The 27,096-nt window shown below is 49.2% G+C and overlaps 1 protein-coding gene across 1 annotated transcript in view; it reads right to left on the bottom strand.

Moving 5' to 3' along the window:
* Nucleotides 1–27,096, bottom strand: part of BORA (BORA aurora kinase A activator) — a 411,259-nt gene that overhangs the window by 239,578 nt on the left and 144,585 nt on the right. The window contains 1 exon segment of the mRNA XM_078657420.1: nt 24,236–24,317. Within this exon segment, the coding sequence (XP_078513546.1) occupies nt 24,236–24,317 (82 nt within the window).

The following is a 27,096-nucleotide window of genomic DNA, read 5'->3' as shown; positions in this document are numbered from 1 at the left end:
GGATAGCAGAGGGATAGAAGGGGAAGAAAGGTTTGCATTCATATATCACCGGTTACCCCCGATGGGTGTTGGAAGCGCTTTTCTGGTGAGTAGCATGCTACTCCGGAACCCATAAAGGATTAGTGTTGAAAATGAGTATCATGAAATATGAAGTAATTTGAGTGGTGGATATATTATTCAGTTATTTGGATAGAGAAGAGTAGGTGGCGGGATAGCAGAGGGAAAGAGGTTTGAATTTATATATCGCTTGCTACCCCCGATGGGGTTTTGAAGCGCTTTTTTGGCGAGTAGCACGCTACTCTGGAACCCATAAGGATTAGTGATGAATTAGTAAAATGAAACATGAAATTAATTTAAATGGTGGATATGTTAGTCGGTTATTTGGATTGAGAAGGGTTGGGGAGGGGTTGAAAAGGGAAAAAAGGTTTGCATTTATATAGCGCTTGTAACCCTGATGGGGTGCTGAAACGCTTTATTGGCGAGTAGCACGCTACTCTGGAACCCATAAAGGATTAGTGGTGAGTTAGTATAGTGGAATATGGAATTTGAGAAGTGAACATAGTATTCTGTTATTTTGATTGAAAAGGATAGTGGAGGGATAGAAGAGTGAAGGATTTAAAAAAAAAGTAAAACATTTTAGGTCATCGAAGTAGGAGGAGGCCTTTGGATGAGTAAAAAGGGTTTTTGGAGGGGGAAGAGGTCAGCGGTAAGAGTTTAGAGAGGTTTATTTAGGAGCGGTATAGTAAAAGAGGTGTCAGATAATGCAAGGAGGGTTAGAGTAGGAGAGAGTCTAGAAAGGGTTATTTTGGGGATCAAAGTAGTGGTATGAGGTTTGGGATAAATTAGAGAATAGATGTAGAGGATATATTGATAGATGTATAGGGTGAGAGATAGGGTAGTACACTGGAAAGCGTAGTAGAAAGTAGTTTGAGATGAGTCCGAAAGTTGGGCTAGAAGATATATTGAGATAAGTATAAGCTGAGAAATAGGATAGAGCGTTGGAAATGCCAAATTAGAAGAAAGTGATAAATATATAGATCCACAAGTACATCGAAAATATATAGATGGGGAGGAGCTTGGCGGGCATCCGTGATGGCCGCGTGAGCACAGCGCTCTCCGGACCCCCGCCACTCCCGGCATGATATCCTGAACATATCCTGATTCTTCACAAGGATTTGTATAGAGGACACCGGGCTGATCTTCCTGTGGTTTTTGGAATTTGATTTGGACCAGGGGCGCCGAAGATACGACGACTCAAACTTTCGGGGTCCGCCCTCGAGGTGCGCCCGGGTCTGGGTGAGGCACTGTGGCCGACTCTGAGTTGAACAACAGCGGCAGGGGGATTCGACTCGTGGGTCCCCCTCTTAAGTTTCGGTTTCGTTTCTGCCTCTGACTGAGACATCTGGCAGAGGAGTCTGGCCCTTGCTGGGTCCAGCGCACGAGACTGCTGTTGTGCCTTTGGCTAGCTTATTGTCCTTCCGGGCTGTTTCACACCTAGTGGTACCCTCGTCGCTGCCCTTTTGGTCTCGGCGCCCTACTCTCCTGCGGCCATTCCCATTGGGTCGAGTGTGTCCCTGGTGACGCTGTCTCCAACATGGCGGGCAGAGGGGACCGAGAGACACGAAAGACCAAAACGCCCCTGCGTGGGGGCCCGGTCCAGTCTAACGTTATGGACCGGTACACCCATTCGAAGGGGTCCCCTGGAGCCGCCTTGCCTGGCCCGAGTGCAGTTGACCACCCAGTGGACTCGTCGACGGAGCCGTCCTTGCAGGACATCATGGGCGCCATTTCGGGCATGAAGGAAACAATAGGCCAACAGTATGAAGCTTTGGCCCACAAAATCGACACCGTGGCCATTGATGTGAACTTGATTCGGGCCGACCTGTCTAAAACCAATGAGAAGGTGAAGTCATTGGATATCAAGTCATCCAGCCTCACGGACGACGTCTCGGAGATACAGACGGAGATTGGCAATCTCCGAAGGGTGAACGATTTCATGACCCGGCGCTTGGAGGACTTTGAAAACAGGGCACGTCGTTGTAACGTACGTGTGGCTGGCGTTCCGGAAAATCCGGACCCGCATTCTGTTGATCTCCTGGTCGAGGACCTGATACAGAACTACCTCTCTCCGTCTGGGTTGAGTAAATTCTTCGCAGTGGAACGTGCCCATCGTGTTCCGGGAGGCCAGGGCAAGCCGGGCGCCCCGCCGAGGCCTATTGTTGAGAAACTCTTTCACTATAGGGACCGGGACGCTATCCTGCAGGCATCGCGTGTGAAGGGCCCGGTGGCCTTTGAGAATGCCACGGTGAACTTCTACCCGGACTTTTCTCAATTGGTGCAGAAACAGCGTATGGGCTTCCGTGGAGTCAAGAAGCGTCTCCGGGACATGGGACTGCGCTACGCTATGCTTTTTCCGACCAGGCTGCGAGTTGAGTACAATGACCGGACCTTTTTCTTTGATCGGCCTGAGTCAGTGAATGACTGGCTAGACTCTCTGCCGGACCGACCTCCTGGGACTGAGCCTGCTGAACACCCGGGTGGTGCCGAGGGTGGTATAGAGAGCTGAACTACTTGTCTATGCCCGGGTTTCCTTGCAGCGTAACTTCTTCTGGGATTTTATGCCTAAGTGCCTCTATTTTCTGTGTGTTCTCCTCGTTATTTGTCTTGATCGGGGTGGCGGGTGGGACAGGGCCTTTCCTCCTCCGGGGTCTTTTTGTAGAATGGGGGTTCTTGGGCGACAGGCACACTGCATGTTGGGGTGGCTCTTTAGCTTCTTGCAGGGGTGCAGGGTGGGGGGTGTTTTCTTGTTCGTTGGGGGGTGGGTTGCTGGGAAGTTTGAAGTTTATGTTTTGTTTTCACAAGGCAAATTTATTTTGCTAATGATGTTTTCTGTGTCATGCTCATTGGGGGGGGGTTTCGGCATTACCGTGTGGGATGGGGGGTAGCGGGTTGAGGTTTATTTCGTGGAATGTCAATGGTCTGGGGATCGTATAAAGCGGGGTGTGGTGTTGCGATGTCTACGACGTTTGTCTCCTGATATTGTTTTTCTACAGGAGACCCATCTGGTGGGCAATACATGTCGTGCAATGAATAGGTGGGGCTATCGCCTCGTCGCACATTCGGGGTTTACCACCGGTTCCAGGGGGGTGGGTATCCTTGTTCGGGCTTCCCTCCCCCTCGCAATTGATGTGATCCTTGATGATCGAGGGCGTTACGTCGTCCTCGTGGGACGCTAGGAGGGTCGGACCCTTTCCCTGTTTGCCGTTTATGTGCCCCCCGGTCTACAGACCTCTACCTTTTCCGACTTGGGTCGAGTGTTGTTGAGCCTCCCTGATAGTACTCTCTTCATAGCAGGGGACTTTAATTCTGTGTTCTCCGGTCTACATGATCGTCACCCCCCTAGGGACACTCCTTTGGCTCAACGATGGCTGGGTGGGTTTCTGGATACTTTTGGTTTGGTGGATTGTTGGAGACTCATGCACCCTACTCCGCTTCAATACACGTTCCATTCCGGGGCCCATGGGAGTCTGTCTAGACTGGATTATTTCCTGATGCCTGCGGCGCAGTCGCCGGCTGTTCGGGAGATTAGACACCTCCCCCGGGGCATCTCGGAGCATTCTCCGCTCTGGCTTTGTTTTGAGATGGGGGTGGAGGCGGCGGGCCGGGTGGCTCCTATCAATCCATGGTACCTCACCTCCCCCGAGACCCGTGGTCTCTTGATCAAGTCGTTGGACAATTACTTTCTAGACAACGAGGGGTCTGTCTCCTCTGCGGTGTCCCTATGGGAGGCATTTAAGACAGTGATCCGTGGGCAGGCCCTTTCCCTTATAGCTGAATCCAAGAAGGCGAGGAATCGGGAGGTGGTGGACCTTGAGAGGGAAATTGTTGAGATAGAGGCTGACCTGGAGTCGAATGTTACTCCTGGTAAACTCCACGCCCTGGGTCTGCAACAATTTGCTTATAGGTCTCTGGTTACGGACGCGGCTAAAATGATGTTTCGGGAACAACAGGGTCGTTTGTATGATGTGGGGGACAAAGCGGGTAAATTGCTGGCGTGGTTGGACAAGAAGGAGAGGGCGAATCGTGTGGTACCAGTGATTCAGACTTTGAATGGTGTGAGAGTGACTGACCCGGTTGGGATTGTGGAATGTTTTGCGGACTATTTTCGTGTGGTTTATTCCCCTGTGTCTGAACGTGATGTTGATGACTCTCGCCTCTTGTTGCGCGATATAGCTCTGCCCTGTGTCTCCGATTTAGACCGAGTCTCTTTGGAGTCCCCTTTCTCTACGGACGAGATAGCGACTGCCATTCGCTCACTCCGTTCGGGCAAGGCTTTGGGCCCGAATGGATTGCCAATTGAGTTGTACAAGCTACGTCCTGATAAGATGGCGCCCTATCTTCGTACCATGTTTTTGGAGTCCCGGGATCGGGGTATTCTCCCATATGATCAGCGTCTGGCTACGATCGTTGTTATTCCCAAAGAAGGTAAGCCCCGGGACCTCTGTTCGTCTTATAGGCCCATTTCCCTGTTGAATGTCGAACCCAAGGTTCTGGCTAAGCTCCTGGCTACCCGCCTCCTGACGGTTATTAGCAGCTTGATTCATCCGGATTTATCCCGCATCGCAACACGGCTCTTAACCTACGTCGTCTCCACGGAGCCATTGCGAGGGCGGGGCTTCTGACGGAGCCAGCCATTTTGGCTTCGCTGGATGCCTCGATGGCCTTTGATACAGTAGAATGGCCCTATCTTTGGGTGGCTCTTGAGAAATTTGGTTTCAGCCCTGGGTTTATTGGTTGGGTGAAATTGTTATATGCCGAGCCCTTGGCACAGGTTGTGGTTAATGGTCGAGTTTCTGTCCCCTTTTGTCTTGGTAGGGGGACCCGACAGGGGTGCCCCTTGTCTCCGTTGCTTTTTGCGCTTGCCTTGGAGCCGTTAGCCGCGTGGCTTCGATGGGAACCTTCCCTCAAAGTGATCCGTTGGTCACCAGATTTTGAGGACCGCGTCTCGCTTTACGCGGATGACATTCTTCTCTACCTTACTTCCCCACGCAAATCTTTAAACGTCTTATTTGACGTTCTCACTTCGTTTGGCGCTAACTCTGGTCTTGTTATTAATTGGGCTAAGTCCTGTGTGTATGTTCTCTCGGGTGTTCTGCCCCCATTGCCGGATAGATTTCCTATTCAGGTTGTCCAGTCTGGCTTCAAATATTTGGGGATTTTTATTACACTGGATTCTTCACTCCGGTTCGAGCGTAATCTCCTCCCCCCGCTTCATAGACTGCGACTGGATGTGGCCCGCTGGCGTAAGCTACCCCTGTCTCCTCTGGGCAGGGCGGCCCTTTTTAAAATGATGTCTTTGCCACGATTCTTATACGCCCTTCAGAATTCCTATGACGACATTCCCGCAACCTATTCGAGAGATTGAGAGTCTCCAAAGGCAACTGATTTGGGACGGGCGCCCGCGTACTGCCCTTGCGAAACTTACCATCCCTTGGTATGACGGGGGCATGGCGCTCCCTGATATCAAAAGATATTATTGGGCTACCCAGCTGTCTGCCATTAATCATGCAATGTATTCCCCGGGTCGGGATCCGGCCTTCGAGATGGATAGACTCCAGCTGCCGGGAGGGGATTTTAATAGAGCGCTTTATTCCAGATCGGCCGGGCGCCGTCTTACGGGCCCGTCCAGGATCGCAGTCAGTGTGTGGCGCACCGCGAATGTGAGTCTGGGTTGGGAGAATCGACTGACAATGGCTACTCCGCTTTATGCTTCCGAACGTTTGGGATGTCTCTGGTCTACTAAGGGCTTTGACCGCTGGGATATGATTGGAATATGTAAAGTGGGTGATGTCTGTGTAAAAGGTGAAGTGAAGTCCTTCGAGGCCCTTCAGGCCGAATATGACTTGAGTGATAGAGAATTCTTTCGATATCTGCAGGTCCGACATGCTCTGGCCTCTGTTCTGACTCCTGGTGTGACCCTGCCAGAGTCCTCCCCCCTCGAGGATCGCATACTGGATGGCCACCTTCCCGATAGCACTATCTCCCTGATTTACAAGAAACTGATTAATAATCGCGCTGACTTACTGGTCCGACTTAGGGAGGTTTGGGTCGGTGACGGGCTGGACTTGGATGACGAAGATTGGCAATCGGCACTCTCTTCTCCGAAAGAGGTCGCCATCCCCGCCCGTCTCCGCTTGGTTCAGCTTAAGATCCTCCACCGGGTGTATGTAACTGGTCCGCGTCTGGTAGTGATGGGTTTTTCCCCGGATGGTTTATGCAAACGTGGTTGTGGGATGAGTGCTACATTTCTGCATATTCTTTGGGAGTGCCCTGCGGTGGCGGCCTACTGGACTGCTGTGCTTGCGGTGATGACTGCTGTGACTGGAATTGCCCTGCGGCCTGAGGCCCGACGGTGTCTGTTGAACGTGTGGGAACCCACCGACTATTCTGTGGCCCAAACTAGATGGGCGACCTTGGGATACATGGTCGTAAAGCGGGACATTGCGCAACTCTGGGGCGCCTCTAAACCTCCCGATGTTTCGGTGTGGGAGGATAACATGGATTGGTCCATGTTCCGCGAGAAGACCGTCTATGTAGCTAGGGGCAGGCCCAGGGCGTGGACGAAGATTTGGGGTCAGTGGAACGACTATCGTGGGAATATTTGTACTCCTCCCTTTGTTGACGCACCCGAGGTTACCCTGTCTCCCTAGGCTGATGTTCCCGAAATCTCTCATGCTGTTCTGTGATTTTTCCTATCCTCCCCGCGGTCCCCCCCCCCACCTTGCCAAGTCCCATTGATTGTGCTTTTGTGTTCCTGATTGTTAGCTTCCCCTCCGCCTTCTGGGCTGACTTTGATTAGTATGCATTCACCTTTTTGTAGTTCGTTGTTTTTATATGTATAAAAGGGAAAATTGTTGTGTCCTATCCGATAATTTGAGTGACAGTTGGAGTTTGACTTATGTCTGACCACGGGAGAGATCGTATGCTTCTTACGTTGTGCTTTGCTGTTAGCGGCCAGCCAGTGTGGTTGTAGGCCCATCTTTGTAACTTCTCTGATTGCTCAATAAAAGTTTTTAACCCAAAAAAAAAAAAAAAAGAAAATATATAGATGCATAAAGGAGGTACATGATGAGAAATAGGGTAGTGCATTGGATATGCTTTTTCAGGAGAAACTTAACAAACACACAGATCCAAGTACATGGAGGTACCTAGATGCACAATTGAAGCACGTACATGGAGACCACATCTGAGGTTTTTTTTTTTACATAATTGTTCTACATGTTTATACCAAGCAATAAACAGATAGGTAGATATCTATCGTGAATGCTTCTATACAGAGGCATATGCTGTAAATTTCTGTTTGCGTATGGTGCTTATGTGGGGAAGAGCCAATTCTGGAGTAGTTTTCTGCAAGTAAAGTGGTTGTCGGTGGATCCTATGTTGGGGGTAAAGATTTCCATAGTTTGGCTGCTTGATCAGAGAAGGATGTGCCACCCATGGTTTTTTTCTTGCATCTTGGGGATTTTGAGGAGAGATGCCCCTTTAGAGCGGAGGATCCTTTGTTGAATGTGTTTGGTTATTTTATTCCTGATGAACAGCAGTTCCATTTCTTGTATTGCTTAGTGGGTGATACAAAGTAGCTTGAGCGTGGATCTTCTGGCAATCGGTAACCAATGCAGGACTTTCAAGGCAGGTGAGATGTGATCTTGCAGTTTGATATGCAAGAGTAGGCTGACAGCCGAGTTCGGAATCCGTTGAAGTCTTTTCATGGTCTTTAAAGGTGATCCTTGGTAGAGGATATTGGTGTAATCAAGTTTGAACAGAACAAGGGAGATGGTAGCTTGGACTTTGTGTGGAAATCCCAAATCAGGGAAAATTCGCTGCAGCGTTTTTATAGTGACCAAGCTTGATCTTGCTAGATTGTCCACTTGGGCATTCACCGACAGCTTGGAGTCCATGGTCATTCCGAGGTTTCTTACTTCTTCGATACTTTAGGTAGTGATCCCAGTTTGCCGGGCGGCAAGTGGGTTATAATGCTTCCAATCACCACACGTGAGTATTTCCATTTTGGAAGCATTCAATTTGAGATGGCTCCAAGTCATCCACTGATCACGGCTCTGAGACTACTTTTCACATTACTTTTTAGATTACTTTTAAAGTTATTTTCTTCTCCGTGCGATATGCCTAGACATCACTCTGACATTTCATAGATAAAAAGGTAAGAAATTCAGTTTTTGTACATTTGCAGTTTTTCACTCCACACTTGCAGTCAATGCAATCCTATTGGAGGAAATGGAGTTATCGGTTTACAGTAAGTACGTGGTTGTGAGAGTTGGGTTTCTGGCGTTCGAACCAGGGTTCCCCCACGGTCAAGGATGCACTCTCAAAGCACCCTCAGCAGCACTAGGGCGGCTTGGTGCAGAGTGCTGAGGCCCAATGTTATCTAATGAGGGATAAGGGGCCGCCTCCGGTTGGTTGCTGCTCATGGACACGCCACTTGGATGTGGGAGCAAAGCTCCTGGTGTTAGGCTCAGGGCAAAAGGGGGATCAGATGTAGAACAGAAAGTGCACCCACGGTGGTGGTCGGGTACAGGGTGCTGGTTTGGCATCTGGTTCCCCGTTAATTTCAATGAGGATTCTTCGGCTGCAACAAACACTGCAGGCTCAGAACGAAGATCTTCTGGTGGCGACCACCAGTTGGAGAGGTAAGTTGGCATACCTGGGACACCATTGTTTGGGCCACCCAAGGCTGTGAGAAGTCGGGTGTCTTTAAGCGTCAGGTTTTTCTTACCTGCTCCGGTCGCCGTCGGGGGGATCCTTCAGAAAGGGGCTGCGGGTGTCGGTAAGTGACTTGAGGTAGGTCAGGGAGCAGATCCCAGGCAAGGATCGCCAGTGAGACTTCCTTGTGGTATTGGGCCTCTAGAGCCGGGGACCTCTGTGCAGACTCCTGTATTTGGCTGGAGCCGGAGTCTGTTGATGAGCAATTCCAGTGCTCTCGGAAGACGGAATCTGGTTTGGAAGGCAGGGTAGGTCCTCCGGGTTCTTGGGGGGGCTGCAAGATACACCTGGATTTTGCTGGAGCAGGTTCGACGCTGGGACAGGTCAGTCAGGCTAGGATCAAGTCAGTTGTTATCCTCCTCCTTGCAGCACAGCTTCTTCGGTCCTTCATCTCTCATGTCTGGGGAGGCAAGCTTCGGGGCTGCCCCTAAATACTACTTTTAGGGGCATTACAGATTGGTACAGGTCGGTACTGTTGGAAATTGGATTATTGGTAGGGGCAAATGTAGGTCTACCACTAGCAATAAGGCCACTAACACACAATAGGGCTCAACATAGGTTTTAGAAAATTATTCCCATGCTCAACCCTTGGTAGCTTGGCTGCGAGCAGGCAGGCTTAACTTCTAAGACAGGTATGTAAAGCATTAAAAAAAAAGCAATTGAGTAAATGCATAATAAAAATCCAACACCAATTTATAAAAATAGGAAATATTTTTATCTTCAAAATGACACCAAAACAACAAAACTCCAATGTAGGGGACCGGAGATATGAATATTCAAAGATTTTGCATTCTATAGCACATAGAAACCTATAGATTCATATTGGGACATCTGGTCGCAGTACACCGGGTCCAAGTCAAAGTTTCAAGCCGACCGCGAAGGAGCTCTGAGTGGCTACACCTCGCGGTAGGTCTAGGTCAAAGTTTTACCTTCTGACTTAGAAAATTTTCTGGAGCTTTTTCTCGTGGGCTCCCTCGATGCTCTTCACCAGGTTGGATTAGGTGAGGGTTCGCCAACCTCAGATTTCTTCTGCTCCCCGTCAAACCCTGGAAGTTGGACCTACGGCGCTTTCAGCTGGACGAACCCGAATGGCTTGGCCGGCTCGCGGTTGAAGGCAGGTGACTTGGCTGGCCAAGTTGAGTCTGTACCCTTATGGAGCTTTTTTCCAAAGTTGCTCCAAAGTTTTCCCACGTTCTGGAACTTCTTCCTGAAGTTCCCCAAAGGGTCCCAAAGTGTCTCAAACTCACTCCAAGGGTCTAGAAGCTCCTAGATGGTCTTTGAAAGTGGAGTACTTCAGTTCCCACAATCCACTTGGTCTAAACCCTTTACAAATCCAGGTTGAGGATTCTGGATTGTGATGATCAAGATGAGCTCTGATAACCTGTAGCTTGCAGGGAGTCCACTCTTTAGTCCTTTTACAGCAAGGTAGTCCACAGGGCTGTAGTTCCAGATGGTGTAGTCTTCAGAGGGCAGGCCTTAAAAATTGCACATCACACTTCTCAGCATGGGCCGTCTTATTTCTTATGTTTCAAGCCGCAGATCTGAGAGGCTCTGCCCCTCTCAGATACTAATTCCAAGTTCTCTGGGTCAAGCATAAGGTCAATCCTGACCAACGGGGGTGGGGTAACTCCCCAAAGGTATGACCACATCATGTAGAGCGTGGCATTATTTTGTCCCAGAGTGCATCAAATTTTCAAAATTCATACTGGCTGATTTTTTTAGCAGGGAGAGAAGAGCTGGTTAAACACACCCCTGGGATGGCTAATCTCCCCAGGCCCTCCCCCTTGCATTGGCTCATTCATTCGTTAAGCCTAGCTCTTGCTTGGGGTCAAGAGTAGAGTTGTAAATGACCCTGAGCCCTTCCCCTTTCCTTTGAAGACCATGGTTTACGACTCCTCCCCTCCTCTGGCATTCTTATTTAACAGCACACTGCCCTCCCAGCAGAGCTGGTTAACCCCAGGGGCTCTTTATCACCTCTTCAAAGCAACCTGGCTAATCCACTTAACCCTGACCAATCAGGACAGACCACTGGAAGGCGGAATCTGGACCTCCAAAGAGGAAAGTCTTATAGCTTCTTGTCTGTACATTTTAGGAGAAATTCAACAGTATTGTATTGTATTGTAATTGCATTTATGTAGCGCTTACTACCCCGGACGAGGCGTTTAAGCGCTTTTTCGGCGGGTAGCACGCTACTCCGGGACCCATAGAGGATTAGTGTTGAATTAGTATAGTGAAACATGCAAGTACATTTTAAGCGGTGGATAGGTTAGCCAGTTATTTGGAAATGGAATGATAGCAGAAGGACAGAGGAGGACAAAGGTTTGTATTTATGTATCACTTGTTGACACACGCTATTCAGGAAACCTATAAAGGATTAGTGGTGAATTAATATGGTGAAATATGAGGTAATTTCAGTGGTGGTCTGTTACTTGGAGTGAGAAGGATAGCAGAGGGATAAAAGGGGAAGAAAGATTTGCATTAATTTTTTTGTTTAATCTTTTTATTGAAATTTCTCAGATCTATAGTGAAAACAAATGCTTATATACAGAGGGATATGCTGTAAATGTCTGTTTCCGTATGGTGCTTATGTGGGGAAGAGCCAAATCTTGAGTAGTTTTCTAAAGATACGGTGGACCTTATGTTGGGGGGTAAAGAGTTCCATAGTTTGGCTGCTTGAACAGAGAAAGATGTGCCACCCATGGTTTTTTTCTTGTATGGTAGGATTTTGAGGCGAGATGCTCCTTTAGAGCGGAGGTTCCTTTGTTGAATATGTTTGGTGATTTTATTCCTGATGGAGTGGTCCTATTCCATGTATTGCTTTGTGGGTAATACAAAGCAGCTTGAACGTGGATCTTCTGGCAACCGGTAACCAATGCAGGGCTTTCAAGGCTGTGGAGATGTGGTCTCGTGGTTTGATATGGAAGAGTAGTCTGGCAGCCGAGTTCTGAATCAGTTGTAGTCTTTTCATGGTCGTTAAAGGTGATCCGTGGTAGAGGCTATTGGCTATTGGCGTAATAGAGTTTGTATAGAACAAGGGAGATGGTAGCTTGGACCTTGTGTGGAAATCACAAATGAGGGAAAATTTGTTGCAGCGTTTTTATAGTAGCAAAGCTTGATCTTGCTAGTTTATCCACTTGGGCATTCATCGACAGCTTGGAGTCCATGGTCATTCCGAGGTTTCTTACTTCCTTGATACTTTAGACAGTGATCCCAGTTCATCAGGCCATGCGGCAAGAGGGTTGTAAATTTTTCCAATCGCCACATGTGAGTATTTCAGTTTTTGAAGCATTCAATTGGAGATGGCTCCAAATCATCCACTGATCCAAGGCTCTGAGACAGCTGAAAATTGGTGAATTTCCAATGTCTTTGGGGCATTCCAGTTGAAGGAGTATTTGCGTGTCATCTGCATAGTTGTAGCACGTGAGGTGAAATTTATTGATCAGTACTGGTAAAGACTTCATGTAGATGTTGAAAAGCATGGGCGAGATGATAGAGCCTTGAGGGACCCCTGCTTTTGTGGAGTACGGTTTGGACAAAAAAGGTGGGGTATGGATGACATTAGTTCTGTTTCGAAGGTAGGACGTGATCCAGTCTAGAGCTGTTCCCTCTACGCCGGCTTCATAAAGTCTTTGTTTCAGAGTGTCATGGTCAACCGTGTCAAAGGCAGCTGAGAGGTCCAAGAGGAGTAGCGCTGTATTCTTTAGGTCATCCCAGATGGGAAGGAGGGCAGATTCAGTGCCTCTTCAAGGACGGAATCCTGTTTGGAAATCTAAAAGTATGTCATTCTCTTCAATGAATTGTGACATCTGGGCGAACGCTGCTCTTTCTATCAGTTTGCCCTGGAAAGGTCCATTTGTAATGGGTCTGTAGTTGTCAGGGTTCAGCGGGTTCAAGTTTGTTTTCTTCAGTAAAGGGCCTATGTAGGACTTTTTGAATCCTTCTGGAAATATTCCAGTAGTTAAGGAATCGTTGATGATTCTTCTTACTGGAAAGGCAGCAGAGGTTGTTAAAAGAATTGTCTTGAAAGTTTGTGGCGAACAGGGGTCAGAAGGGCTGCCGGCAGGCCTGCTTGCTTTGACCAGGTCTATAAATTCATTGTGTGAGATGTGTTGGAAGGAACGGAGAGGCTTGATTAGAGCATTCTTGGATTGTTGTTTTGTACAAGGGTTAGTGCTGGTGCTTGGTTTCTCTTTTAAGTACGAGTCCAACGTGTCTGCTTTGTCCGTGTAATGATTTGCCAGTTTGTCTATGAAATCTTGAGTAACAGGAGGAGTTCCTTCTAGGCAATTTGGTTTTCGAAATTCATTGAGTATTTTATAGAATTCTTTATTTGCACATTTAGCGTTTTGAATTCTGTCTGAATAGTACCTTTTCTTAGCTTTTTTGATAGCAGACTTATATAATCTGTTAATTTTCTGTAGGTGAAGTTTGTCTTGTTTGGCGTTTGTTTTGAGCCAGGTACGTTGCAGCTTTCTAGTTTGTTGTTTTATGTCTTTTATTTCTATGTTTCTCCAAGGCGTTTTTTTTCTTTTGTTCGGTTGTGTGGTTTTGAGTGGTATCAGGATGTCAAAAGCTTTCTGTAGCCACTCAGATTCTGAGCAGAATTTATGGTTTCCAGATTTATACTGGATGTTAGTTGTGTTTCCAAGAGTTCCAAAATGAGTTTGTTCCACGGCCGATAGGTGGATGGATGTAAGGTAGTTTTAGGTGAGTCACTTAGTGTTGTTTTATGTTGGAAAGCAAGCAAGTAGTGGTCTGACCATGAGACTGGAGTTATAGTTTGAAAAGTAACTAGTTCAGTAATAGCAAAAATGACATCTAGGATACGTCCAGCGGTGTGTGTCAGATTGTGAACAATCTGATGCAGGTTCAATGAGTCTAGGCCGGTGAGGATTGTTTTTGGATGGGTCATTTTGGTTTTATCAAACCAAATGTTAAGGTCACCCAGAACGCATAGGTTGGAGTGTATTGTTATCAGGTTTGAAACGGTGTCTAGAAGTGCGTCTGGGAATGTTGCCTTGCTAGGTGGAGGTCTGTAAAGGAGCAGGAAGTTACAGGTGGAAGACGGTGTAAGATTGCATCTTGTTAGAAGAGCCTCACAATTCTTTATGGAGATGTTGTCAACTTTAGTGATATGTATTGTTTGCCTGAATACAACAGCTAGACCACCTCCTTTTTTGGCTATACGATTTTGGGTGATTATTTGATAGCCTTGAGGAATGGATCCATGCAGGACTGGAGCCATATCCTCTCCCAGCCATGATTCGGTTATGAATAGTATGTCTGGTTTTGCATCGGTGAAAAGGTCGTAGATGTGATGCTTGTTTTTAGAGAGGGATCGAGCATTTATTAGTAGACAGTGTATAGAGTGGCCTTTAGTGATAGTGGGACTCTGTTTTGTAGAAGAGTGATCAGTATTGTGTGGGTGTGTAGCAGGTGTGTTTTTAGTGCTGGTATTAGCTGTATTAGGATAGCAATCGTGTAGCTGTTCTGTATCATGTTCCTCATCCAGCATGGTAAGAAGACATTTTGAGGAGTCTGCATGTGTATGTGTTGGAGATGGTGTTTGAGAGTGAGTTGGAGTACTGTGTTGCTTTTGTGGTGTAACATTGTTGTGAGGTAGACTTGGGGAAGAAAAGTTGTGAGGTGTGGCATGTTACTTATATTTTTTGCATGTGTTTAAGGCGGAAGATGTATGAGTCAGGGGAGGTGGTGCAGCACGTGGGTCATGTAGTAATGTTCTAAATTGTCCAATGGATGAGAGGCGTTAGAAGAGGTGCTGTACTGCTGTATCTGTGTTAGGTGTGGTGGAAGAGTGAAAGCTTGGCATTGGAGTTTGTTCCTTTGTGTGGTTTGAAAGGTGGGTATATGTATGTATTGCGAGATGTTAAGTATTATGAGGTGTTGTGCTCTGAAGATCTTGTTGTGCTGGGGGAAAAATTACCTGGGCCATTTTTCCAGCACCAGGGCTTATAAAAACATATTTTATAAGTACTCCGCTTATATCTACAGGACCCCCACCCATGGAACAACTAGGCAAGACTTTAGGGGTTCTGATTCAGTAGAAATATTGCAGATCCTCCCTCCACAGTGCTCTTAGCATCAAAGTCAAATGTGGGCAGCACTTTATCACAATGTGGGGAGTGAAATTTGACATAACCCAGGGCATATAAAACTCATTTTATAAGGGTCCACCTTATAAATACCTGACCTGCCACCCATGGGACATCTAGGGGAGACCCAGGGGATTCTTAATATGCCACAACATTGTAGGTTATCCATTTTAAGTGTCCCAAACACCAAAGTCGAGTTTTGGCACAATTTACTTTTAAAAAGCAATCCTGCCACCCAAGGCCGCTTTTAACTTGACCTTTGGCTTCAGCAGTGCACACATGCAAGTGCAGAATAGGCTGCTGGCCCCTAAACTGCCATGCTCTATTACATATTAGGGACTTTTAGGTAGTTTCAATCCCATTGCCCTATTATGTACTAGAGTCTGATGGGGTAGTCATGCCAATCACAGGGGTACCCCAACCCATAATGTACCCTAGTGAATAAAGGCATTTTCACTAGATTCCAAGTGTCTCTTTCAGCATAGCACTGGCCCTGGTTAGGGAGAGCCCCGGGTCAGTCAGTCAGTTACGAACATTATCAGTCAGCAAAAAGTTGGGGGGTGCCGAGGGCACAGGATGACTTTGCAACAGGGACCAATGGGTCCCTTCCTTGCGTTGGGTACACCTCCTATTATGCCACTCTCCAGTGGGAGGGGGGCATAAGCCTCACTCCGTTAGGTGGGTTCCCTCATCTGCAAGATGGCGGAACGGAGTTGTGCTTCACCTCGCCTCCCCCATCTGAGGGGTGGGGTTGGCAAAGGTGGGCAAATCTCTCCCCATAACTTGGTTTTCCCACCGATTCTCCCGACAAAAGTGAGGGGTTAGAACTGTTGCTGACCAGTTGCTGGGAGCAGCAAATGGATTGGGTAGCTCACAAAGGTGTCAAGCCTTTGAAGCTTACTTTTCGTGGACCCTGCCCATCCTGGGGGAGAAGGCATGGCACCTTGCTCCAGGATGTGCTTTGTTTAAGGACCCAGAGAGCGTCAGGCTCCCGACCCAGGGGTTCAGAAACACATCTGGTGGGAGCAGCTGGCGATCAGGCACTCAGCCAGGATACTAGAGTTGGGTCGTTTTTCAGGGAGCATCTATAAGATGCCCACTGAGTGCATTTTTCATCCAAACCCATACAGGCATCAGTGTGGGTTTAATGTGCTGAGAAGTTTGATACCAAACTTCCCAGTTTTCAGAAAAGCCATTATTGTGCTGTGGAGTTCGTAATAAAACTCCCAGCACCATATACTCTTTATGGCATTACTGCACTTACACTTTCTAAGAATTGATTTAGACACTGTCGGGGTACAGGGCTTATGCACCTGTACCCTCACCACTGGCTTAGAGCATCCCCCATCATGTCCGTTAAGAGGAACCAGATGCCAAAAGACACCCCTGCACCTGACATCCCCCAACCTTGGGTGGCCTAACTGACGGTGATCCGGCATCCCAACTTACCTCGCTAACCGGTGGTTGCCTCCAGACGATGCAAGTCTCCGAGCCTGCAGTATTTATTGCAACCGGAGAATTCCCATTGAAACCAACAGGGCACCTGATGCCAAAACAGCACCCTGCAGCCGGCCGCCTCTGTGGGTGCACCTTGAGTGCCAAATTGGACCCCCCCCTTCGCCCGGAGCCTAAAACCAGGAGCTTTGCTCCCATAACCTTGTGGCCTGCTTGTGAGCAGCCACCAACCGGAGGCCTCCTATCCCCCATTGGATAACATTGGGCCTCGGCTCTCTGCACCGAGCCGCCCTAGTGCCGCTGAGGATGCTTTGAGAGTGCATCCTCAACCCTGGGGGAACCCTGGTTCTAACCCCAGAAACCCCAACACCAACAACCAAGTACTTTACTATAAACCAATAACTTCAAAACTGTTATTCTTTGAATTTTTTTTGAAGTCTGGTGTTTGTTTGTATGAAACTGCATATATATATATATACACAAAAACAGACTTACTAACCTTTTGTCTGGAAAATGTCCCAGTGTGATATCTAGGCATATCACACTGAGTAGAAAAAGTAACTTAAAAGGTAATCTGAATAGTAACTTGGAAAAGTAATATGAAAAGTATCTGAAAAGTAATTCAAACGGTTTCATAAATGAAGGACTTAGTAGTAACCGATCCAATTGCATTCAAACACATTCAAACGGTTTCTCACTGCATAATTCTTACAAAGTAATATTACAAGTACCTGTGCCAGGCTTGGTTCTAGAAAATAAAATACAACAAACCATTTTATACAAACCAATTGGTCAGAGATCAGTCTGAGTGTGTGATATAATGTCTTGCTGAGTGTGCACAATAAATGCTTAACACTACCATCTGATAAAGCCTTACTGCTCGCCCATACTACCACAAATTCAGAGTAAGCTATTATCTATTTTAGCCTCTGCCTACCTTTGGGATCCACTGGACTCTGTTTATATTATACAAAAGTAAGGTATTGTGTGCACAGAGCCAGCTTCCTACAAGGTAAATTGGCAGAAATCCCGACTATTCCCCATGACAGTGAATCGCTGCCTGCCAGAGGTCCTGGGAGAGCTGAGGTGGAGAGCTGAGGTGGGAACCTCGCTACCTAACCTATCTGGGGGTAAACAATTTCTATGACCAGAAGGATCTGCTAGACGGGAATGTGGAACAAGTTGTTAGATCACTAAGATAGAGCACAGAGTTCTGGCAGATGGTCCAGTTGTCAGTGACAGGAAGGGTGGCCTTACTTAAGATGATCATCCTCCCCCAGTCTGTTGCATTTCTTTATACTACGGTAGCCCAGGGCAATATTCAGAGAATTAGAATCCCCGGTGATGGCATTCCTGAGGTATCAGGCCGAAGGAGAGTGGCACTTTAACTACAGCCACCATCGGGTGACGGACTGGCAGTAATGGAGTTTGAAGCCGGCTATCTAGCAGCTCAACTCCAATGATCCATGCAGTGGTTGATGGGTAGACCGTTCCCGGATCATCAATCAATCAATCACAGACATTTATAGAGCGCACTACTTACCCGGAGGGTCTCAAGGCGCTTGGGGGGAGGGGGGGGGGGTGTGCTGCTACTGCTCGAATAGCCAGGTCTTGAGCTTCTTCCTGAAGGAGAGGTGGTCTTGGGTCAGGCGCAGGTAGGTCGGGAGGGAGTTCCAGGTCTTGGCGGCCAGGTGGGAGAAGGATCTTCCTCCTGTTGTCGTTCTTCGGATGCGGGGGACGGCGGCGAGGGAGTGGCTGGCTGATCGGAGATGACGTTTGGGAGCGTAGAAGTTGATGCGGTTGTTGAGGTAGCTCGGGCCTTGATCGTGTAGGGCTTTGTGTGCGTGGGTGAGGAGACGGAAGGTGATTCTTTTGTTGACGGGGAGCCAGTGCAGGTCTTTCAGATGTCCGGAGATGTGGCTGTGTCTTGGGATGTCAAGGATGAGTCTGGCTGAGGCGTTCTGGATCCGCTGGAGTCTCTTCTGGAGCTTGGCGGTGGTTCCGGCGTAAAGGGCGTTGCCGTAGTCCAGTCGGCTGGTGACGAGGGCTTGGGTGACAGTCTTCCTGGTCTCGGTGGGGATCCACCGGAATATCTTCCGTAGCGTGCGCAGGATGTTGAAGCATGACGAGGAGACGGCGTTGACTTGTCTGGTCATGGTGAGGGAGGAGTCCAAGATGAAGCCCAGGTTGCGTGCGTGGTCTGTCGGTTTGGGTGCGGTGCCCAGGGCGGGGGGCCACCATGAGTCGTCCCAGGCGGAGGGAGAGGAACCCAGGATGAGGACTTCCGTCTTGTCTGAGTTCAGTTTCAGGCGGCTGGTCGTCATCCACTCGGCTACGTCTTTCATCCCTTCCTGAAGGTTGGCTCTGGCGGCGGCGGGGTCGTTGGTCAGGGAGAGGATCAGCTGGGTGTCGTCCGCGTAGGAGATGATGTTGAGGTTGTGTTGGCGTGCGATGGCCGCGAGGGGGCTCATGTAGATGTTGAAGAGGGTGGGGCTCAGCGAGGATCCTTGAGGGACGCCGCAGATGACTTCGGTGGCCTCTGACTTGTACGGTGGTAGACGGACTCTTTGTGTTCTTCCGTCGAGGAAGGAGATGATCCAGTCCCGTGCCTTCTCCTGGATTCCGACGTTGCTGAGGCGCTGCACTAGGGTGCGGTGGCAAACAGTGTCGAATGCCGCGGAGAGGTCTAGGAGGATGAGGGCCGCTGTTTCTCCGTTGTCCATCAGGGCTCGGATGTCATCGGTGGCGGCGATGAGGGCGGTCTCGGTGCTGTGGTTGGCTCGGAAGCCAGACTGAGGGGTCGAGGGATCCATTTGTCTCGAGGAAGGCGGCCAGCTGTTTGTTGACGGTCTTCTCGATGACTTTGGCTGGGAATGGGAGGAGCGAGATGGGGCGGTAGTTCTTGAGCTCGGTGGGGTCCGCTGTAGGTTTCTTGAGTAGGGCGCTGAGTTCGGCGTGCTTCCAGCTCTCCGGGAAGGTGGCGGTGTCGAAGGAGGTGTTGATGATGTCCCGCAGGTGGGGTGCGATGACAGCGTCGGCCTTGTTGAAGACGTGGTGAGGGCAGGGGTCGGTCGGAGATCCGGAGTGGATGGAGTTCATCGTGCTGACGGTGTCTTCGGTGCTGATCGGAGTCCAGGCGCGGAGGGTGGTGGTGGGGGGCGGTGGTTCGGTCGTGGCGTGCGTCGGTTGAGTGCTGAAGCTGTTGTGAATGTCCGCGATCTTGTTGTGGAAGTAGGAGGCGAGGGAATTGCAGAGGTCTTGCGAAGGGGTGATGTCGTTGTTTTCGGCGTTGGGGTTGGAGAGCTCTTTGACGATGTTGAAGAGTTCCTTGCAATTGTGTGCGTTGTTGTCCAGCCGGTCCTTAAATGCAGTTTTCTTGGTGGCGCGGATCAGTTGGTGGTGCTTCCGGGTGGCAAGCTTGAAGGCGGTCATGTTGTCCGGTGTTGGTTCCCTTCTCCAGGATTTCTCGAGGGCTCGGCAGTTCTTTTTGGAGCTCTTGAGTTAGTCGGTGAACCATGGGGCCTTCTTGCTGCCGGGTCTGCTGGGCGGGGGTCCTCAGTGGGGCGAGTTAGTCAGCGCAGTTGCTGATCCACTTCATGAGGTTGTCGGCGGCCTGGCTGGGGTTCGCAGAGCTGGCGGGAGGGTGCTGGCTCAGGGAAGCGGCGAGCTGGTCGGCTGTGATCTTGTTCCAGCTTCTTCGCGCAACCTGTTGCTGGTGGTGGTGGATCGTCGTTTTTCTGAAGGTGAAGTGGACGCAGCTGTGGTCCGTCCAGTGGAGTCCAGTGGCGTGGCTGAAGGCGATGTCTTTGCTGGAGGAGAAGACTGCGTCAAGTGTGTGTCCGGCGAGGTGGGTGGGGGTGGACACCAGCTGCTTGAGTCCGAGGATGGCGAGGTTGTCGAGCAGGGTGATGGTGTTGCGGTCGTTGTTGTTCTCCAGGTGGAAGTTGAGGTCCCCCAGGAGGATGTAGTCAGCGGAGGGGAGGGCATGCGGGCTGACGAAGTCGGCGATGTCCTCGCTGAATTGTGTGTGTGGTCCCGGGGGTCGGTAGATCAGGGTGCCTCTGAGGGTGGTGTTCGGGTCGGTGCGGATCTGGAAGTGCAGGTGTTCGGCGGTTGTCAGGGTGTCGTCGGTGTTGGTCGTGATGTGGATGGTGTCCCTGTAGATGATGGCGATGCCTCCTCCAGTCTGGTTGCCGTGGTCTCTTCGGGTGATCTTGTATCCCTCTGGGATGGCGATGGCGATGTCGGGTGCTGAGGAGTCGTTCATCCAGGTCTCTGTGAGGAAGGCAACGTCAGGAGCTGTGGTTTCGAGGAGGTTCCAGAGTTCGATGGCGTGCCTGTGGACGGAGCGGGTGTTGATCAGGATGCACTTGAGGTGGGTGCTGCTGGTGTTCGGCTTGGTCGGTGCTGTTGTGGCGTGGGTCCGGTTGCATGTGAACTTGCAGGAGTGGCAGCTGAAGGGTCCGTGGGTGCGTCTCGGTGTGGCTCGGTAGCAGCCCGGGGTTCGGCCGGTGTTGAGAGCGATGAGTTCGGTGGCGTCGTAGGTCCGTCGGGTTGGCTTCTGTCGGTGGGGGCCAGGGGTCCTGGCACTGGGCGCGGGCCAGGCGCGGACGGGCGCAGACGGGCTTACCTTTGGCGCGCCTTCGGCGCACAATCGGCGCTCCCGCTGCGCGTGACCGCTGCGCGTTCGCACGGTCGCCATATATGGCGAAGTGCGAGGGAGGGCGGAGCAGCTGGGAGGCGGGAGCGGGGAGGGTACAGAAGAAAAAGGGGGCGTGGTTAGCGGCGGTGGCGGGAAGCGGGGAGCGGGTAGGGAGGAGACCGGGGGGAGCGAGAAACAGGCAAAAAATACAATAATCACAATACAATACAAATGAGCAAATAGCTCAACAGGCAGAGGGGCACACAGCAAAAGAACGGGGTACAGGAGCCTGCAGGTCAGGCGAGCACAGCGCTACACCGTAGGAGACCACGCCGCTCGGTGGCAGGGGGCGTGGTCACACGGCGGCGGCCGGGGCAGCGAGGCAGGCAGGCGGGAGGCACACGCAGCAGCTGGTGGCCGTGCGGCGCGGGGGTGTCCTAAACTAGGTCACACTCACCTGCGTCGCACGGTCGCCATGTATGGCCAAGTGCGAGGGAGGGCGGATCAGCTGGGAGGCGGGAGCGGGGAGGGTACAGAAGAAAAAGGGGGCGTGGTTAGCGGTGGTAGCGGGGAGCGGGTAGGGAGGAGACCGGGGGGAGCGAGAAAGGCGAAAAATACAATAATCACAATACAATACAAATGAGCAAATAGCTCAACAGGCAGAGGGGCACACAGCAAAAGAACGGGGTACAGGAGCCTGCAGGTCAGGCGAGCACAGCGCTACACCGTAGGAGACCACGCCGCTCGGTGGCAGGGGGCGTGGTCACACGGCGGCGGCCGGGGCAGCGAGGCAGCACACGCAGCAGCTGGTGGCCGTGCGGCGCGGGGGTGTCCTAAACTAGGTCACACTCACCTGCGTCGCACGGTCGCCATATATGGCCAAGTGCGAGGGAGGGCGGAGCAGCTGGGAGGCGGGAGCGTACAGAAGAAAAAGGGGGCGTGGTTAGCGGCGGTGGCGGGAAGCGGGGAGCGGGTAGGGAGGAGACCGGGGGGAGCGAGAAACAGGCGAAAAATACAATAATCACAATACAATACAAATGAGCAAATAGCTCAACAGGCAGAGGGGCACACAGCAAAAGAACGGGGTACAGGAGCCTGAGGTCAGGCGAGCACAGCGCTACACCGTAGGAGACCACGCCGCTCGGTGGCAGGGGGCGTGGTCACACGGCGGCGGCCGGGGCAGCGAGGCAGGCAGGCGGGAGGCACACGCAGCAGCTGGTGGCCGTGCGGCGCGGGGGTGTCCTAAACTAGGTCATGCATTGGGGCGATTTGTTCCAGAGCATTATAGATTGACAGGGTACTACTAAGAACGGGACAATCATCAGAAGACACCCAGAAATGTAGTCATGCGTCGCTGCTGAAACCATTGCTAACAAAAAGCACATACATAAATGCCATACTCCCCTGACCTGCTCATCACGATGCTGAAAGTGCTATCCCATGGAGGTAGCTGGGAGGGAATAGTCGAATGATCAGCAGCAGTAGCAACGAAAGTGGAGTACTTGTTCCATACTTACAAGCTCCTTCCATTTGAAGGCTTCTGATCGGAGTTCAACTTTCCAAACAGAGCAGTAACAGCATTTCGTAACCATTAGAAAACTGGTATGGCAGAGCAACAACCCCACAAAACTTGTCAATATGTTCCACTGTCGGCAAGCTGTAGGAGGATTTGGGGGATCTCCCATACCCAAAAAAGATGGGGTGAACATTTTAGAAAGAGTACAAAGGTATTCATGAATGCCAGATTGAAATGGATTATTTACTACATCCTTCATAGTGCACACCTTGCACCAGGACATACTTCCAAATACTACCATAATGTAGCTGCGGCATGCCTGAGATGGGGGGGCGGATTGGTGGGGAAGATAAGCTGCGCTTAAGCACATGATATGGGACTGTCCTCAGTTGGCGGCTTACTGGGAGGAGGTCACAACAATAGCAGCAGAAACCATCTCCAGAGAGGTTCTCTGTTCAAATAGCCACGCATATTGAGCTGGTTTCCACATACCTCCAGAACAAAGGCCACAAGTAGATTCCAGGACCTAGCAGTGGCAAAGAGAAATCACAAGACACTGGAAGGCCCCGGGGGATCTCAAATTGCTGTACGGCAAATGGAGCAAGAGGTAGGATGGATATGAGCGGGTAACTACTACTTCGAGGCCAAGAGGGAACTACACTGTGGATGTGGCACAAGTCTGGAGGCACTGGTAGACTGCCTAAAAGCGCTAGAACCGTAGTTGCAAACACGGTCAATGGGAGGTGGGGACAGGAGTAATCACCTGCACCAGCCCCCTCACCTCACTGAGAATGTATGCGAAGGCCGTTCGCTAAATACCCAAGACAACAAGTACCCTACCTTTGAAAGAAACCCCGAGGCTTCCAGACACCCTGAGGGGTCTTTTACACCATGTAGATGAAAGACTAGTGTATCATAACCACGAAAGACCTTTCTTACATTGTGGGAGCGAATCATGGATGGGTGAGGCGCTTGCATGAGTAATTGTGACATGCTGAAGATAATGCATTCAATAAAATCTGTAAAAAAACAAAAAAACACAGGATCTACTCATCCCTTTAAGACGTGCCAGTCTTAAAGGGATGATGTAAAAATCATAGTAGGAATTAATTTTACAATACTTCCATACATTTTTCCTGACATCAAGACATTCTGATTTGTTTCTCTAACATTTGTATAATTGGTCACTGTGTAGTCTACCTGATCTCAGTCAGGGGCACAGTCAAGATAAAGTGGTCTTTGATTAAAGAGCATTTTTCCTATTATTGAAACCAATTCAACAAACCTCAGACTTTTGCCATAAACCAAGGGAATTACTTTCCCTATTCCCCAACTATTTTACAAATGATCTTACGCACTAAAACATCAAAGTGAAAAAAAAATATTCAGCACACGTTTTTTGTAAATTTAAATCCATGCAGTTACACCACCTTGTAAAATGTCAGTCTTTTAAATTAGGAATGCCACAGCTTAAGTTTTTGGCCCAATTGAGGTATCAACGAACCATAAACCAATATTTATTGACGTCACACTTTCACTTCAGAGCCTAGGAAAACATGCGAGTGGAACAGGGAAAAGACTGGAAGCCACAGTGGATTATAGTATAGTGGAGTGGAAAGAAAGTAGTCAGCAGTGTTGAGCAACTAGATATGAACTTTGAATCTGTACATGAACATATCAACGCAAATCCTTCTAGACCATATCTTTTAGAACTACGATTGAAAAACTTACATTTAGTTGAGTCGAAGTGTGAAACTTGTTTCCCTTCGTGCCGAGTCCAAGGAGAGGGAACTATAAGGCTTTTCGTAAAAAACTAAAAACGCAAAGGGCATAGATCAGAAGCCATCATTAAACATGGAGACATGATAAACATGTTTAAAACAGATCATTAAAGACAATACGAGTCTCTTGTAAGTGCAATTGTCTGTCTCCAAATAGAACTTGGACACTTTCCAATATTTACATAAAGATTTTTGAATGGTCACCATTGTGTCCTAAGGTATACAGAGGGAAGATTTAGAAAGGGAAATATCAAGGAATTATCAGGATTAAGCATACTGATGTGACCGGGGACGTATACTAGCGTGAATGTGGACCTGTGATCTTTGAGAATAGAACTTTATAAAGCGACATATTGCATAATACCCGAACAACATCCTTCAAAACTTTTTAGAGCACTTTTCCTAAACTGGAAGCACCTAAGGCCTTAATAATAGCTAGACTGAACACTTGACTACAACTGGTTTGAAAAAAAAAAAAAGAAAAAAAAAACTACAACTGGTTTGAAGGGAGTACAAGCAGTTTCCCTTATAGAATGGGATATGACAGTCATTATTAGGCATTTAAGAGTGTTGGCCAAAGTTATTGAATAACTGAAATACTTCGAATATCAGAATACTGTACACAGTAAAAAGGTTTTAGTTTCTGCTCTTTGTAAGTATGCAAGTAGTTTGAACTTTACTAATCCTAAATATTTCCATAACCTTTTTACCTGTGTGCACTGAGGTTACTCATCACAGTTCACCTCTCACGCGAGGTTTATTTAGCAATAACAACATTTGATATATTAAGGTTTCCTCATGGCTAGGCATGTTTTTTTCTTCACACAAGCCACCACTTTTCTCCGTGGAGGCACTTAAAGGCCAATAGGTGACATATGTTTGATGGGTATACAAGAGCAGCAGAAAGTGAAAGCCACATCACCTATTTTGCCTCTTCAAAAGAAGGCTTCTAATGCTGCGCTTCTTTTCTCAATTCACACCGCTAAAAGTATTAAGCACACATTCGGATTTATCCAAATGGATAATAAAATTACCATCCTATGCTCACTTTTTTGTGAATATAAAATGAGAATGCGTAACAGAAAAATGCATGAGTTCTTTCAGTTATCTAGTACAGCCAGCAGATCTCTACAAAGCATAAAAAGAATTTTAGGTACCCACTGAAATGATGCAGAGTTAATTTTACTTCCTTTTGTCTCTTAAACCATGTTAGTGTGTCAAACGTTCAGATGAACATTTGTCTGAACTTTATAAACGTACTTGGTATAAGTTCTTAGAAAGTGTTTTTTTTTAAAATTCTTTATTCACAGCTGGTAGACATCCATCTTAACATTACAGTGATTATTAGGAGTGTAACAGCCGGGTTTTATGTTTTCTCCCCAACTCAGATCTCCATTTCGTACCACATTAATCGTCATATAGTGTGTAAAAACATTACATAGTTAGTCTTCTCAAATTGTTTTCAACATTCACTGTACAACGTAAGGAAAGATCAAACAACTCTCCACCCCCCCCCCCCCCCCCCCTCTTACAACCAAAAAACTGTTCGTCTCCCGGCATTCCAGCATGGGCAATCATTGAGATGACAGGTTGACCAAGGACCTCGTCCCGGTAAGCATAGGTGCTAACGTGCGTTAATACGCGGACCACTCCACCGTATAGTATTGTGTAACATAGGGGTATGTGAATGGGGGCTGGGCCAGCTGTTGCGTACCTAATGCAGCGTACCTATTCCCAACTAATTCTCCTGCTCAGTGTTCCCCAGTGGTGTTTGGTCTTCCCCCTCCATTGTAATAAGCATAGCCTCCCACTCCAAGGAGATAGGGAACTTGCTAAGGCCTCTTGCTTCCTCCCTCCTGAGTATCGTCCCCTCCACCCGTCTCCACTCGAGTACTTCTGAGTGCCAGAGGTGTGCAGCGGGCGGCCTGCGCGACTTCCACCTCATGGTGAACGTTCTAAGTGCAAGCAGCAGTGCCATATCCAATAATTTCAGCTGAGCCTTCAGTTCTTTCGGCCTTCTGCGCAACCCCAAGAGACAGCACGGTGCCTCCTCCGGCACCTGGAGGGTCGTAACCGCCCTCAGTGTCCGGCACCCTTCCGTCCAGTAATCACGGAGTCGAGGACACGACCGTAGCATGTGAATGAGCCCGGCCTCGTTCTCGTCACAACGTGGGCAGGTATGGGGGGAGTTGAGGAACATTTTATGTATGCGAGTAGGGGTCAGGTAAGCTCTATGTAAGATCATCCCTTGGATTATTCGGAACCAGACATTATGGGAGACTCGCCTGGGATGCTCCAGCATTGCGGTCCACTCCGTGTCCGAGATGTCGCGGTTCAGATCTTAGGCCCAAGTGTTCCGAAGAGTCTCGAGTGATACCGCAGCATGGGCCCTAACTCCCACATACAACCAGCGTACCAAGTGCCCTCCCGCTCCAATAAGATACAGTAAGTATACCAGTTGATGTTGTGGGGGCTGAAGGCGTTGAGGCGCCCATCTGTGCTGTACATAGTGTGTGACTGTGGCGTGCAGTAAGTACATTCTGGGGGGAGCTCCTGTGGCCTGTAGGAAGTCGTCATGTGTAAGAAGATGGTCGTCACTAAACAAGTCGCCTACCACTTCCACGCCCGATTCAGTCCATGGTCTCAGCGCTCTGTCCGTCAGTCTGCCCTGCGGTGTCGGTATGCCCAGTAGGGGAATATTGGGCGCATACGGCGCCGTCTCATTCGTGTACGCTAGTGCCTTCCGCCAAACCTTCAGTGCCGTGTGGAGAAGTGGGTGGCAGTCCGCTGGGATGTGGCTCCTAGGGAGGA

The sequence above is a fragment of the Lissotriton helveticus genome, chromosome 8 (genome assembly GCF_964261635.1).
Source record: "Lissotriton helveticus chromosome 8, aLisHel1.1, whole genome shotgun sequence".
Taxonomy (NCBI): domain Eukaryota; kingdom Metazoa; phylum Chordata; class Amphibia; order Caudata; family Salamandridae; genus Lissotriton; species Lissotriton helveticus.
The sequence above is the reverse complement of the archived record's forward strand: the minus strand, read 5'-3'. Positions and strand labels throughout refer to the sequence as shown.